The sequence below is a fragment of the Seriola dumerili genome, unplaced genomic scaffold (genome assembly GCF_002260705.1).
Source record: "Seriola dumerili isolate Sdu_G_001 unplaced genomic scaffold, Sdu_1.0 BDQW01000056.1, whole genome shotgun sequence".
Classification (NCBI taxonomy): domain Eukaryota; kingdom Metazoa; phylum Chordata; class Actinopteri; order Carangiformes; family Carangidae; genus Seriola; species Seriola dumerili.
Genome location: NW_019174311.1, coordinates 5,514,283 through 5,531,236, shown reverse-complemented (window position 1 = coordinate 5,531,236; position 16,954 = coordinate 5,514,283). Strand labels below are relative to the sequence as shown.

At 40.1% G+C, this 16,954-nt stretch overlaps 2 protein-coding genes across 2 annotated transcripts; both read left to right on the top strand.

Annotated features, from left to right (window-relative positions):
* Positions 1–5,674: 5,674 nt before the first annotated feature.
* On the top strand, positions 5,675–10,353 carry LOC111218973 (prostaglandin E synthase 3-like). Its single transcript, XM_022741487.1, has 8 exons — positions 5,675–5,851; positions 6,768–6,881; positions 7,616–7,685; positions 7,773–7,871; positions 8,199–8,288; positions 8,381–8,437; positions 8,589–8,616; positions 9,167–10,353. Coding segments are annotated over exons 1-8 (480 nt in total). The 5' UTR covers positions 5,675–5,849; the 3' UTR covers positions 9,187–10,353.
* A 3,092-nt stretch (positions 10,354–13,445) lies between these two features.
* LOC111218972 (lens fiber major intrinsic protein-like) lies at positions 13,446–14,750 on the top strand. The gene is made up of 4 exons (XM_022741486.1): positions 13,446–13,805; positions 14,069–14,233; positions 14,357–14,437; positions 14,565–14,750. The coding sequence occupies exons 1-4, from the start codon at positions 13,446–13,448 to the stop codon at positions 14,748–14,750; spliced, it is 792 nt and encodes a 263-aa protein (XP_022597207.1).
* Positions 14,751–16,954: the final 2,204 nt, after the last annotated feature.

The window sequence follows — 16,954 nt, the reverse complement described above, 5'->3', positions numbered from 1 at the left end:
CAACAATTTACACTAAACACTTAATTTTCACTAAACCTTGCATCCGAGACAAATCTTGAGTCTCCAGTGGTTGAGTCCAAGACTAGTCACCGAAGAAGAGTCTAAGTCGAGTCCTAGTCAAGTCCCCATTACCAGAGTCTGAGTCCAAGATGTTACAGCATTTATATAGCTTTCATTTCCCTATGCCTATTATCTTGTGTTTATAATTTTATCACGTACAGCACTTTGGTACCTTCTGGTTGTTTTTTAAAGTGCTTTAGAAATAAAGCTGGATTGGATTGGATATTATGGCCCATTACAAACAACTAATGAAAAAAAGTCAGAATCCTCGTCCAGCTCTTCCAAGTTCTAACATAGTCAATGCTCGAGTCCATGTTGAGCCACTAGAGCTGAATATCAGGACTGGAGTCCTGACTTGAGTCCTACAACACTGGTTGGTCCTGGTTTTTAGTTCAGTTACTGTTCTAGAAAGGTATTTTATTCTGGTTGATCATCATTTGTGTGTTTGTGTGTCTGACTATAGTTATTTTACTAAACCTCAGCTGGCTGATGATATTTTCATTACTGATGAATCAATTAACTGATCATCCAGGCTGTAAAATGTCAATCCCCAGGCCCCAAAAAAAGGATACCGAAAAAAATTTAGTTTATGAATGAATTCTCAGACAAACAGGACATTAGTGTATTTAAGCTGCTGTAACCAACAAATATGCAGAATTTTTCACTTTTTTTTTCATGCAATTTTTTGCAATCCAGGTTATTGTTGTGGAGCTCTCAGCTCCAAAATCTGATGATTGAGAGCTGACCACATAACAGAACTGCTTTTACAAGTTCAGCTTCTGATTTGGAAAGCTTCTCCAACATGACAGTAATGCATCTTAGGTCTTTCAGTCAACCAGTATGTCTATTCCATTTTCACACACACTTTAGAAAGGTGCAAATAATATCGACAGTACTAACAGATATTAGGGTTAGAGCAAATCCATTTGTTTGGGCTCACCAAATAAAATATTGGAAACACAGGGATTTTCCTTCTGTTAACACAGTCTCCACCCATCTGCTTTTCACTTAATGCACTGCTGTAAACCTGAATTTCACTCAAACATGAGATAGTTTCTGTATCAAAGTGATTTCATATGACAGGACACATTTTCTTGGTGTAAAACTGATTCACAGATTCTCTGGTGCAATATACTATACCTTCAAATAACTAGCTATATTTATACCTTCAACACCTATAAATTAAACAAGAGTTTTCACTCCGTAAGAAGTGAGCCATTATTAAGCCTGTAAAAATCACTCATTCCTTGTGATTGTGTTTTGAAGTTTCAATAGAAAAAGAAGTGGAGAGGGTTGATCACTTTTTCCTCTTTCCTCTAAAAACATTGCTGACTCAAGGACATCAGAAAAGTTAGAAGTCACTCTCTAATCTGCAGAAACGCACCAGCAAGGCTTTCACTGAAACCATGGTATAATCTCTTTCCCTTCCTATTTTGGTTTTTGGTTAGAGTTAGGATTTGCTGATGTGACAGTTGGCCCTGGCTGTCAGAGCCCATAGACTTTGGATCACCCTGCTTGAAGAGCTTAGGCCAGCAACATCATGCAATACATTTCACAAAGAGTTTCTTTATTTCTTTACACCTGTCATGTAGTAATTGATATTTCAGCTGCTTCCTTCTTTGTCTAAACCTCCTCAGCTAACATCTGTTGATATCTAATATCTGGTGGTCTTACTCATCACAGCATTATATTTGGATTACTGTAAGACTGCTGAGGTGTTCTGTCATTTTCAGTTGCTTTTATAGTTGCAAAACAAAATTATTTCTGTTTATGTTGATTAGTTAATTGAACCCTTCACTGAATCGCTGGCCTTCAGTGGGAGTGGGTTTTTATTCCATACAAGGTAACAATTATAATTGATATAATTGATCATATTTTTTCTGACAGCACTACAAAATCAAACTTCTAACACTCATTTATTTCATTGTAGCCATACACAGAGGGAAAATCCAACCTAAAACAAATTCTACATTGCTATTCTACAGATGTAGGACAATAAAGCCAAAATCTTCATACACAGAAAACTCCTCCCTAAACTGGAGATCAGAGCATGTCATCATTTGAAACTTATTGAGACTGAAGCTGTGGGCTCACTGCTTGATTTTTTTTTTTCCAGATATTGCATCAAACGGGTTTTACATGAATGTAGGACATCCAGCAATGAATCAGAAAATGAAGTCATATTCAAGTGAAGGTCCCGTGGCTGTAGCCATAGGGATTCCACTATCTATTGCACATGGAGCTGCTCCTGGATCTGTGTCTGGCTGACATCATCGCAGCCTTGTTTCCCTAAAGGAAAGATGTCATATATTAAACTTTGACAAGTAAAGAGTTTCAAAGTATTATAGAAATAATGTAAATTCTTTGTTGGGGTGGATTGTCTTTTTGAAACATGGAGGGTGTAGCAAAACCAAAGCAGTTTTTGAACTTTTCCTTCTAAATTATAACAAACAACTTGTCATTTGTTGTAATGAGTAAATTAGTAACTTTTCTTCTAAGGTTTGTGATATACATTTCAGATTACAACTGGCAAAAATTTGAGACTGTCCTCCTGTGAAAAACGAGCCCACAGGTCGTTTGTGCAGCAGCTTATTACGACCCAAAGTCATGCGTTGTTGTTAGGCGATATCTAGTGGTCGTAGTAATTATCACAAGAGCAAAAAGAAAAGTGTGGTGATGTAGTATAAAGAGCAACAACGTCCGTGTCAGAATGGAGGTTGGGGTGGATGGATGGGTCAAAAAAAACACAGGAATATGACACAGAAGAATAGTGTTCGATTTCCATGTGAAACCAATAGTTTTTACCATTTCTATTATTCATGACCGTTCGTTGTCATTCCAGCCATGATAACAAGATCTGGTGTTGAGGAATTACTTATTAAATCATGATCTTTTCCTAAACCTAACAAGTAGGAGTTAACGTTGGGTACGCCGCTCTCGGTACAGTCAGGTGTTTATTATGGTAGCCATGACAACCGCGGTTCGGTACGCATGCCGCCGTAGGGGCGCTATTTCAGGAGACACTGAAAAAAGACATGGTGTTGAAAAAACGACCTATATGGTTGTTTACGTTGGAGGAGTTGTTGCAAAATTTACAACATTGTAAGCAATAAAAATGATGAAACTCTTTTATAAATACATCTAGAGGTGTATTGCCTTACAGTACTACAATGTTTTTGGAATTAATGTAATCCAATCATTTTGTAAGCTTTGTCAAACCGATCATATACCACAGCCAGAGCTTCAGCAGTATGCTTGACCAACTCTATAAATAGCATCATTACAATCAGGCAAGTGGGGAAACTTTTGTCAACTGGACCACACTGAAGAAGGAAATTAGGTTCTAATATCACAATAATGCATCCAAATTATGGCTTATTATCTGCCAATGAGACTGGCAGAAAAAAATCCCAGCAGCACAGCAAGCTATTGTTAATTGCCAATTCAAATCACATTCAGCTGCAGAAAGCTCCTGGAGGTAATTCAGATTTCACTGATGTCTTTCTTCTCTCTAATGATGACTAATTCATGAGACTAGTTCATTGTAAAGCTTCTGTCTTCATTGGCTTTAAGTCGCAGGTGGAATCTTTCAAGGACAGTAACACAATTATATTTGGAGATATGTGTAATGCAAATGTAGGTTGATTTACTCAACTTTAGAGACTTAAGCTGCTGGTTTGCTTTGATCTCCAGCAGGTAATAGCCACAGCTGACTCTAACTATAAGGGAATTGAATAAATGCACAGACCTCGCTGCCAAATGACCCTTATAATGTTATCCTTCAAATACGGCTCAGGCCTCTCAACTTATAAACTTGTATTTTGCTCTTGCTAATGTCCCCTCCTCAAAAAACGGACCAAATATTGAGACTGAGCATTTATACAGTGTACTTTAAATACAGCCCTTCATGTGGCTAAGAAGAATTCCCCTTTATCAACTTCTTCAAGCCCCGCATCTGCGATGTGTCGTCCGTCTCTCCTTGTTCCCACTATCTCCCATAAGGCCTGTCATGCTTTTGGTCCGCCTCTTGGTCTTAGAAAGGCAAATGTCCAGCAGAAGGTGATTGAAGTTAGAGACAAAGAAGGATTATTTGTCACCAGTTACCTTATCAACCCACTGAACTCTCCTCTGCACCAGGCATTTCTAATGTCCTCTCTAACTTCACAACTCGTGCCCCACACATGCAGAAGCAGCTCAACATTGTTATTCTATCAAAGCTATCATCTGTGTCATCTGTGGCTCAGTCCACAGTGAACATTTCCAACTTATCTTATGCTGCTGCTCTCTCATCCCTCCTTTTGTTATTGTTCCACTTGCTCCATCAGCAGCTGCCAAACCTCATAGTGGTGACACTGCCTCTCAGCCTATATCGCCAATCTCCTGTCTAAGTCAAACAACTTGAAACTTCTCCCAAAGTGAAATCACCTAGAGCCTCACTGTTTGCCTTTAAAGTGATCTGTTTCTTTTTATCTATATCATTTTCTGTTGCTTGAATGCTTTGGTCCACTCAGTAAACCACCACACCTGCACTAGCAAGTGCATCTGACAGCTACCAGCCCTATAAGGACCTAAACCGATAAGCAGAGCTTCAATCTGCTGTAATGACTGATAGCAATACTTAAGAGGCATCTGTTAATAACCCGACTGAGAAGCAAGCTGTGACGATGCTTTGGCTTCCACCACTACATCTGTGCTCGTCTCTGTTGAGAAAATAACCACAAGCCAGAGTCCTGTGTCTTTTTCATCATCTCCACATGCAGAAATGTCAATGATTCTGTCAAAGTACATTTTCAAAATCAGTAGCAGGTTTTTTTTTTTGATTGGTGACCTCCTGTAACTAACCAAATTAATCTGATGTCTTATTCATGTTTTCCTTACAAGTCTTAATCTTATAGATCTACAAGCTACATCCTGCATGTATTTAAAGCTGATCTTCTTAAAACATTCTTTTATAGGAAAACATAAATATTCAATATTTAATAGGCTATTTAATATGTCTCTGGGTTGCATCACCAAAATCTTGCTATTTTATAGTTTTAACATCATTTTATCCCTTGGTATTTTATGATCTATGATCTATTTAGTTTCTTTTTATTTGCTCTTGTTATATCTGCAGTTTTTTTTGTACTTTGTAACTTCAGAATACTGCTATATAAATGTACTTTATTACTATATTATATTATATTCTATAACTAGTTAAAAGTCTTAAAACTAGATTTTCACACCTCTACAAGACAAAGGCCACAAGATGGGGATAGTGGACCTAGTTTATTTTGTTGCCTACTTGTACTACAGTGGTACACATTTGTACAAATTTGTGATTATTTAAATCACGTAACCCAAATGGTGTGGAGTAGGTACACCTGGGGTTTTGGGTTCCCTGGATTTGTTAATTCATATATTAGCCTACTAGTTGGTAATCCAGCCTTGCAATGAGGTAGTCTCTTCCTTCATTATCAGACATAATATGTTTCATACTGTCAGTTATGGAATGACACTGCTGGTGGAGCTCTTGCGCTGCTCTGGAACGCCGAGCACACGCATTCTAGAATTGTCTCCAACGGTTTTGGCTCGTGCCCACGCTCCATGCAGGCGGTTGAAACGGTACGTCACGAGAAAGCGGCGAAAACACGCGATGTTTGGAAAGACACCAATGCATCTGTTGTAAACGTTAGAGTTAGCAAACTGTTTAGTTTTCAGTGGTCTTCTTTTGCCGGGCGCTACAGCTAGATAACATTGTTACCTATATCCTGGTCCAACGTGGGATTTTATTTGCTAAAACAGTGAAGATGTAAGTCTTGGAGTTACTATGCAATCGGTAATGGTCGTAGCTAACTAGCTACAAGTCTTAGCGGTAGTGTGGTATACTGTGGCTCAGACAGCTAGCATTAGCTAAATAAGCTAGCACACGAGTTAGCCTCAGCGGTTGCAGGGTTGTCAAGATTAAAAGGCACAGCACGTCGTTAAATCCACCCACAGCTAACTTTGCTTCAGCCTAACAAAATTCGGCACCAGCATGTCCCACAAACTGACAAGCACCTCGCTAGATTTGTTTACGTGCCTTATATCAGCTCAGTTATAGTCAGCTAGCAGGCTAATGTCAACCAACAGGACGAGGATAATGTTAGCACTGAAAAAGCATGGTGTCATGATTAGCTCGGAAGATTTCACTTTAGCTAACGTAGGCTAACGCCAACTTAGACACGCTCGACAGTGACAACGTTTCTCATACCACAAGCTGTCATTATCCCAGTCAAATATTTTTCTCCTAAGTGTGGTTCACATCCCAATGACGACTCATTTTACTGTTAATGTAGCTTTTCCTGACTCCCTCTCAGTATGACAATGTAATTGTTGCTATGTTTTATGTGGGCTGTCTGTAATGTAATGTTTATGATCATCAAGTGTTTCGAAACATCAGGTATTGTTTTTAGATAAATGGGTGAAAGATAATTCAGAGGCTCTCGTGTTAATGGAATGAATGAGTGAAGCTTTCGTCAACGTGATTCAAACGTGATTTGAGATGTACTGCACCCTGCTCACGTGTACCACCAGAGCAGAATGAGCACCCCTGGCTGTGAAATGATATACCCAACTAATATTAACAAACGTGTCACTCTTAGTGTTTGAGCAATTACCATGACATATTAGACTGAAGCATGGATTATGTTGTATTGTCTTAATATCACTTTATTTTCTGTCATTAGGCAGCCTGCAACAGCTAAGTGGTATGACAGGAGGGACTCTGTTTTTGTAGAGTTCTGCGTGGAGGACAGTAAAGATGTGCACGTAAATTTCGACCGGTCCAAAATGGATTTCAGGTAAGATGCATTAATAGCACATTATATTGCAATATTCTTGAGAATGTTTCTATTCTCAGAGCAAACTGATGAAGGACCAGTTTCCCAGAAGCATCTTAAAGATCCCCCCCAGACATGTTTTCAGACATCTAGAAATAAATTCTGCTTTCAATAATTTGGTTCTCATCTGTTTTTTCCACAAAAAAAACAATTAATTCCGAATATTCTTAAAGTTATATTTACTCCTCCTCCCTGATTTAATAAATCCAGACTCTATAAATATGAAAATATTTAATGTTTTTAAAGATTTAACTGCTGGACACAACGTGTCTCCTCCTTCACTGAAAAGTCTGTTCTCCGTGTGTGTTCACTGGAGGTTTCAAGTTTCCACCTCACACTAATGTGAATTACATATTGGACCATGATTGGGTCCCAAACTAGTTATGTCACAAAATCATCTAATTCAAACATTTCTTAATCGGAGATTTAAGATGTGTACAGAGAACCTTTTCCCCTTTAGCAGATGAATGTGAATACAGTCCCTCAGGTGTCAAACTCTGCACATAGATCATCCTGCACCGTAAAGCTCAAACAACCAAGTTAAGTAACAATAAACAAAACCCATTTAACATGAGCCTTAAGATGCATTTTGGAAACGGGGCCCTGATCTGTGGTATAGTGTATTAGAAGAATGATGAATTATTATTGGCAGCTGTAACCAAAAAATCATGACCTCTTTTCATTTCCTCTTACAGCTGTGTCAGTGGAACAGATAATATCAAGCAGCAGAATACAGTGGAACTTTTTGGGGAGATCGACCCCAAAGTATGTTTGTCACCTATAGTCACAGTTGTAGTTCTACCATATGTTTTATTCATGTAAAGCCTTCATCAAACTTTTTTTTCCATGCAGGAATCCAAACACAGACGCACTGACAGGTCTGTGTTGTGTTGTTTACGAAAAGCAGAAACTGGAAAGTCATGGCCACGACTCACCAAAGACAAGACAAAGGTCATTTTCTTTTGTTATAAAAAACAACAGATACTCATCATTTGTTGCAAACCAGATTCTGCCACTTTAATTGCCATCAATCTGAAAATAAATCTTGGGGAACTGTCAGACCATTTATTTAACGTCATTATTTTACATATGGGTATAATTAGCATCTGACTGCCATGTCCTGGCAGTATGATTAAAAGCACTAAAAATTCTTTGTTCTAAGAATAGTATGCCACTTAGCTGAGCAGTTAAGTAAACATTAGCATTGAAAAAAACAGCTGGAATAAAGTGATTACATGTCAAATATAGACTTAAACACTTGAATCTATCATCTCTTAGTGCAACTGGCTGAGTGTGGATTTCAACAATTGGAAAGACTGGGAAGATGACTCAGATGAGGACTTGTCAAGTTTTGACAAATTCTCAGAGGTAAGTATATTGAACATGCACAGTGCCTGAAATGTGAGCTAACCAGATGTACTGTAGTGCTGACAAGTCAATTGTCTCGTGCATTTCTCCAGATGATGAACAGCATGGGAGGGGATGATCTACCTGATTTAGATGGTGCAGACGATGAGGTATTTTTTTTACATATACATATAGTACTTTTTTTATGTGGTCCATATATTATGCCATATTTTTTGTTTGAAGAAATTTTAATCAAGTGAAATTTAAAAGGTAAAGCTTTGTAGGAAGAATTGTAATTGTTGTTTTTACTTTGTTTTGCAGCATGATTCTGCAGACAGTGACGATGAAAGTAAGTACCATTTCAAAAGAGCTGTCTTTATAATTAGTATAATCAGCAGTCACTAGATCCTATGGTGTGAGAAGACAACAGCCATAATGCTAGGTGATGCCAAGTGCGTGCAAGCAGATGAATCAGGATCTGTTACTAACTGATAAAATGCCTGTGGAAAAGATATCATCCAATGTAGTATGGTCATGTTGATGTAATGTTAGAAAGGGCTTGATTGTTTATTTCTGTCCTTGAAGGAGAATTGAGTTTGTTTAATCAAAAATGGCTATGATTAAGAGCTACATAAGAGATTGTTAACTTTTGACTTAAAAGCATAAATGGGTTTGTTGGGTATTAGATTGGATATGGCTGCAAACCATCCAAAAAGCTTCTGAGACCTAACTTTGTAGTAGGAAAATCAGTTTTATCAAATTATTTTTAATTACCTTTAAATTCATTTTTTGTTTGTTTTTTGTGTGTTAGTTTTCATTTAATTATTAGAGGTGAATGATTAGATTCAAATCTAATGCTGCTCACATACATCACATTTTCAATTTTGTCTCTGTTCCAGAAATGCCCGACCTTGAATAGATGAATCCAGAAGCCACCCCAGTAGTAAACAAAGCGAGTTATAAGTCGGTTGAAGAGAGAGACTGGGCATGAGTTGGCAGCCATGTTGGAGAAGAAACCTCATCTCTCTACGCAGTTTCCAAAGCGAAACCCCTCAAGGGAGTGACAGGGAGTGACTGTTGGATACAGACATGCACAGAGATCCATAGCGACATACAGTGCTGTGCTTTGCTGTTCTGTTCTGCATGGACGATTCTGTTCAAATGAAAATGTTACTGTTCATTGACTAATGGGATGTGCTGATGTCTTACACCTTCTCTCTCTGTTTTTTTTTTTCTTTTTTTTTTTTTTTTGCGATGTCAGGTTATGTATTCAACATTGTGATTTCTAATGAAAAAACAAACTCAGAAATGCCTATTTTCCAAAAAAGTAGATTTTTTTAATGGCAGATTTTTCCCCTTTAATGTTTGTATTGTAAATTGCACTTATGTTTGTTAATTTAAAAAGCAGGAGTTCCGCTTGAAATGGGTTTTCCAATCTATGCCAACATCTGCAAATATTTAACAATAATTTCGATTTTTAAACATTTCAGCATTTAAAATAAACGGATATGCTTGTGCAACTTACAGCTTGTGTTGAGATTATGGTAGTAGAGTGGTACTAAACTTTGCATATAGTTACACCTTGCAAAGGTGAGTTTGTGTCTCTATGCCAGTACAAAACATTGCACATTGTAGCAGGGTACACAAGTTAATTTTCTTCCATATGCATACTGCGGTGAAAGCAGAAATCCTATGTAGTCTACCAAGAGTTTCCCAAGTAGTGTAAAACGGTACACGGTTTGTTAATCACATACAATAGAACTATGCTTTGGAGGCTTGTGTGTTTGATTCAGTATGTGTTGAACACATTTGCATTTGTCTTATGCTGTGGGAGTTTGGGTATAAATTTCTAATAAACTGTTTAAGACTGTTCAATACAAGGCCTTACTATTGAAACATTGCTTTCAATAAAGTTAAACTCATTAATGAAGTTTAGAGATAAGATTAACTCTGGAAGGGTTGATTATTCACTATTGTGGGAATGTAGTCTCAGTATCAAACAATGTTTAAAAGACTACTCTGTCTTTAAACACCATTAACATGCCTATGTGTACATTCAATAAAAATATTGGTCATTTTAATTGCATCAATACTGGCCGCAAAGAGACTCTTTTCTAACAGTTCCAACATAAGAGATGAGAGACAATCACCAACCACCTGTCGGAAAAGGTTTTCTTAAATTAAACCAAGCTAATAAAGTGCTTCACTCTGAATTACATAAGCCATTTTAAAATAAGATCCCTTCTGTTTTTCCCTGCACACTGTTTCCTCACTGACCTGCAGTGGAGTGATTGTAACACAAAGGAAATTTTGTATCAACAGACTGGAAGACTGGGAGATAGCCTCTTGATTTGTCAATTGTTCAGGTGAACTTTAGAATGTATTCACCTGAGTGATGACTGTGTACTTTGTCTCTTACCTTGGAATTGTGTTAGGACATGATGTGCTCAGTGCCAGTATGGAAAGGAGGAACAATTACAATGACTAATATCACTTTCAATTTACAAATGGGCATGTGACTATCGCATTAAGACCATAGATGAAGTCTTGGAAGAATGAAATGTCACTCTGTAACCACTGTGTAGTGCTAATGCTTCACTGCACTGTATTCTCACTTCTCTATTACTATGCAGGGTATTTTAGGGGCTTCCCATCTCCTCTGTACTTTTACACTGAGACTAAAAAGGGAAATGGAGACCTGAAATTCCTCTATGCTGTAAGTTTCCAGTGTAAATTATTCAATATGTTGCTGTGTGTAATTTTTCAAAACATGGCGACTGCTGTAGATACTGTACTTAGTACAATCACAGAAGTTGTTAGCAAAGATATGATTCTCTGATGCCAATCTGATCATTCATGGCCATAAGAACCATCGATTATCGTCAGTGATATTAAGATAACAAATGTGCTTGATCTGTATGTTGTAGTCACACATCCCCTGTGTTCTGTAATACATGTTCTCACCACAGTGTGGTGGGTGCAGGCCAGAGTTTCTACTCCGCTGTGAGATGTTTAGGGGCTGCATCATGTTGTGTATGTGTCAGCAGTCTGGACCCAGGGAACAGAAAAATACAATGCAAGCACCTTTTCAACACCCTCCCCTGTAAAACTAAACTGTGGGCTTAAACCCACAAAAGGTGGCTTACCACTGATGGAGGGAGTCATGAGAAGGACATAATACTCATGACAATAGAGATGCACAAACTGGCAAACTAATAAACTTTCACCATCAGAACAACGAGATAAACACTGTCTTTTGAGGAAAAAGTGATATTCTCTCCAGCGACATCGACTGTCCACTGTCCTTCGTTTGGTGGTGGTAGAGTCGGTTCACCATGTTTCCCCTGAACGCCAAGTACAAAATAAAACATCAGGCTGCTGTGAGATTAATACAAGAAATCACACTGAATATTTGTCGACAACTTCCAAAGCAACCTACATCCTTTGAGGCATGAAAATGTATGCTGATTTGATTTGTGAATTCTCCTGATGCTGTTCCAACACAACTCTGGAGTGTCTATGGCGTAGAGGCAAAATATATATCTATGTATATATGTATAGACTGACTGCCCAAAAGGGAACTCACAGGTTCAACAGTGGTAGCTAGACAAACAGATCATAGAAACCAGCAGAAACTGTTACTGCCAGCATTTTGTTTCCATGCATAAAGGAGAAAAGCTGTGAGTTCAGCATAATCCTTTCAGAGGGCTGCGGCCGTCCCTCTGGCTGCCCTGGTCAGCATGATGCTCCAGTGCAGAAGCTCAATGCCAGGCCCTGCTCTCCCCTCTTCCTCTCCAACCGTGGATTTTCCACCGCTTTATCTGACCTGAGCCTCCAAACCCATCGAGCACACACAATGTAAAACTCTAGCCTAATCAGTTCTGCTGCCACAAACCTAATTTGTATCAATCCACAGCACAAGTGGAGAAATTGAGAAATTGCTCGTGCTTTGGCGATCGCAGCTTTGATTGGAGTGAATGTGAACTGTTGATTGCACATTTCAGCAGAGACAGTGAGAGCAAGATGGAAATCGAGTGAATGCTTGAGATTGTAATTACATTTATACTGCGCATGCAAAAGTATTTTTAAAAATATATTAGAAAAGAAGCAAAACTACCACTGCACTCCACTTCTCGCTGCACCGCAGGTGCAGCCCACCACATGCCCACTGCTGTTCTGTTTTCAGGTTTGACAGTCAGCGTAGCTTCTCAAGGGAGGTTTTGAGTCAGTCATGTTATGAATGGAGTTTTCTTCCACTTTCTTGGTAGTAGTGCTTCAACCAGGCTGTGGGTGGCGTTCAGGGGCTAGATCTCCACCTCCTCCAGTAACACCAGGGGTCCAGCTGAACCCCTGAAAGGCTGGAAAACCCCCCTGTGTAAATGTAAGATGCTGCAAACCATTTTGTTTTTGTTTGTTTTTTTTTGACAGAACAGTATTGCTATACCAACCACACTTTTGTTTACCTCCCCGCTGGCCCTTACCACCAAGGGCCAACCACAAGTCCCTCTTTTAAAAGCACCCTTTACTAACTAACTAGCTGCATTCTGAGAGCTTTCTTACGTGAGTGAGGTCTGTCCAGCTCCACTTGGATTATTCTCTGAGCCTTTTGAGATTGCAGCCTTTTAGGCCAGATTCAGAGTGATTTCCGCATTGAACAGACAGAGGGAGGTCGGGGCAGGAGAAGGGTTAAATGATTTTGTTTTGATTCGTAGTATTGTGCACTGGCCCCTCCCCCGGGATCAGCGGGGCTACTCTGGCCCTGGGGTGTTATAAAAAGGCCTCTGAGCTCCCCCTGCTCTGGTAAAGAGGCTGAATGTCTGCAGGACATGCTTAACGTTTGTCTATCCATGTTCTTCTACTAACAACCAGCAGGGTTGGCACATAGATGCACAGAGACTGGCGTGTTGCTCCACTCAGGAGCTCTCTATGACAGAAATCAGAATTCAGTAGGCAGAGCAGCAGATTATTCACAGTTACATGTTTACGTGTTGTTGCATTTAGCTTTAGAGAGGCAATTTCTGTTTGAGGGCAAATTTTTGTCATCTGCTTTGTGTTTTTTGGTCTCAAACAGTCATTATTGTGGAGAAGCAGAATCTCCCTTTAGTTGATTAGTTTGTTTTTTCTTTTGACTTTTCATCCCTCCATTGCTTAGAGGTTGTTTTTTGACCTTTTGACACCATGTGGGAATTCAGATCTATGTCCTTCTGGCGGGCGGTGTTTGCCGAGTTCTATGGCACCATGTTCTTTGTATTCTTTGGGCTGGGGGCAGCCCTCCGCTGGACCACTGGGCCCCATAATGTCCTCCATGTTGCCTTTTGCTTTGGGCTGGCGGCTGCCACCCTCATCCAGTCCATCGGCCACATCAGTGGAGGTCACATTAACCCAGCCGTTACTTTTGCCTACCTGATTGGCTCCCAGATGTCCCTGTTCCGTGCTTTCTTCTACATCATAGCCCAGTGTCTCGGAGCACTGGCTGGTGCTGCCGTGCTCTATGGGGTAACACCTGGCAACATGAGGGGAAACCTGGCACTCAACACGGTAAGATTACCTGCCAGCTGATGGAATTCTCTATGTCCATAACTAAAAGTAAGCAGGGTGGTTCCGAACCCCTGTATTAGAAATATTTCATGACATTTTTCACATACAAGATAAGTCTGGCATAAGGTCATTCAGAAGAAAAAATCACAATGTGTGTGTACGTATAAGAAAACTGCATCTGCATTATATACAACAGTTTACGTGAATCTAACAAATTTAAAAGCATGTTGTTTCATTGACTCCATCTTCCTTCCATCTTTCAGCTTCAGCCAGGCGTCAGTCTGGGCATGGCCACCACCATGGAGGTCTTCCTCACCCTGCAGCTTGTTGTCTGCATCTTTGCTGTGACTGATGAGAGGCGCAACGGACGCCTGGGCTCTGCTGCCCTTGCCATCGGCTTTTCTGTGCTCATGGGGCATCTTCTTGGGGTAAGAACCAACCCAGGGCCTAGAGGTTTGGAACAGCTTGCTAGGTTCACACAAGGACCTGAGCATTGTATCATATCACATATACATTCGCTCATGTGTATATTCTCCCCATCTTTGACTTAGATGTACTACACTGGAGCAGGAATGAACCCCGCAAGGTCCTTTGCCCCCGCTGTCCTGGTCAGGAATTTTGTCAACCACTGGGTAAGATGATCATATCTGTAAATCATTTGACAAACTCTTCCAAACAGTAATGTGACATCTTCAGACTCACGCATTCTGCACTTTGTCTTTTTTTTTTTTTTTTTTTTTTTTTTTTTGTCAATGACAGGTGTACTGGGTGGGTCCCATGATCGGTGGTGCCATGGGTGCTCTGCTGTATGACTTTATGCTGTTCCCCCGTATGCGTGGCCTGTCCGAGAGGCTCGCCACACTGAAGGGCACCCGGCCCCCAGAGGCTGAGGGCCAGCAGGAGACCAGGGGAGAGCCCATCGAGCTCAAGACACAGGCCCTATAAGCCTGGAGTAGAAGATTGGCTTTCTGACCCCCATCCCTCACCCGTCACGCCTCACTCTGCACCCTCAGTTCCCGGTCCATCCTCAGCCCACTCAGCGTTTCTGCACACATACCTCCTCCCCGCCTCCACAAATGTTCCCGAACTCCTTGTTGTTGTGCATCCAGAACTGGACCTACTGAATCACAGTGAAGGGGCACCCACAGCCCTGACCATCTCTCCTGATTTCACATCTACCCATCCTTCCTCCTCCTTCTCCTCCTCCTCCTCCTTCCCCTTGGACTGCAGGACAAAGATGGAGGGTTAGAAGAAGACTTGCCACTGAAGGAAGCTCCCTGTGCCCCGTGGTGTGGGGAGTCAGTCACTCCTGGCTGACCAGGTGGCTATAACTGCTCAGGACAGGGGCCTCTCTCTCTCTCTATCTTTCCTCCCCTTTCTCTCTTTTTCTGTTTTTCTCCCTATTTTGTAGTCTGCTAGGAGTGAAGCTACAGTAGAGCAGTGGACTTCTGCATGCTTTTCCATTTTGATCCAGTGTGATCTCACCCTTCGTTTTGTTTTGTTCCACGAACTTTGGGTAAATTACATGTACGTATTGTACTTTACCAATATTTATTTGGCTCACATTCTTTTTTTTTTTTTTAAGTTGTATGTGTGTGTGTGTGTGTGTGCGTGTGTGTGCGTGTGTGCGTGTGTGAGAGAGACAGAGTGAGTGTGCATGCATGTCTGTGTGCATGTGTATGCTTGTGTGCTTGTTTTATTTGATCATTTATTTTTCATTTTTCATTGCCACAATCCTTTGTCTGTATCAAATTATCATTATTATTATTATTATTATTATTATTATTATCATTATCATTATCTTTATTAGTTTGATTTATCATGCAAACTTATTTTAGGGAAAGCTGCTGCCTTTTCCACGCCCTCACTGATACTGCAAAAGTTTGATTCACAAGTTCAACAGATTCCATGTTTAGAGTGATTCCCCTTTTTTATATCAGACGCAAATCATAAATGCCTTTGAGTCAAATCCTAAAACCAAATTCATTCAGTTTAGCATTTGTGTCTCATCTAGTGAAGCACACACCCATTCACATTTATATTAAAATAAACGCAAAACATTAAACCATCTGGTCTTTTCTGAGCTCCGTCTTCAACGACGTTACAATTACAAATATTTTAATGGTACAACTGCCTCTGAATCTGTTACCCATTGCTTTATACGTGGGAAATCTACAGGTTTCTACCACATTTAGAACTTATACAGTATTTGTGTTGGGTTACATTTTAAATGACTTTCTGACATGATTTTGTCCTTGAAGCTTTAGAGCAGCGCTTTTCACTGATTCATGTACAGGTGTGTGATAGTTGGTTTGCTTTTACTTTTGCGTGTCTGCCATGGAAAAACAAAGAGAGCAAACCTGACAAGCTGTCATAAGGAACAAGTGTTTTTTTAGTTGAATTGTGTTGTTTGACACGACTGAAGGGTCTTTGTGACATCAACCCGAGGTTAGAAATGAAAGAGTGCATGAGGTGTGGTGGCTTCTTGCTGGTGTTGGCAAACACCTGGTGCCTTCTCTTTTCTACGCTGAGCTGGGTGGCTCTTTAGGAGTGAAGTAGTTTCATTGGTCAAGCCCCCTTTTCTCTGATGTTTGGGAGAAGAGAGAAGGTCACCGCGAGGCGACTGAAATCTTTAGTGTGTTTGTACAGGGTGATAAATGTACACCTCTATTTTCATACAGTCTACGGGAACTTTGAAGTTGAAGCTCTGCATTGGCCTGGTGTCCCCTCTCTCTTCCATCCCTCCTTCATTCACCCTACCTCCTCCCTTTGTTTATGAGGCAGCCATCTTGTTCTGCTCTAATGAGGGGACATCTAAAGCTGCTGGGATGGAGGGAAGGGGACGGGGCACTGAGATAAGTTAGCATTTTGACAAATTTCACCAGAGCAGTTATTGAACCAGACATGTAAGCTGATTCTTTCTGCTTCCTCTACATAACCTTTTTTTTTCAGTGTGATTTCCCTGGCAGTGGTTGAGTAGATTTTACATTTTAGTAGCATGTTGAAATTAGAATTTGTGTTCTAATGGAAAAGCTTTGTGATGTACAGTGTAAAGTTTTCTTTTTTTAAAAAAACATTTCATGATTGTTGAAACTGGATGGATAGGAAATATAATATCCTAGTTATGCAATGTCTCCTCTTTGGCTGAT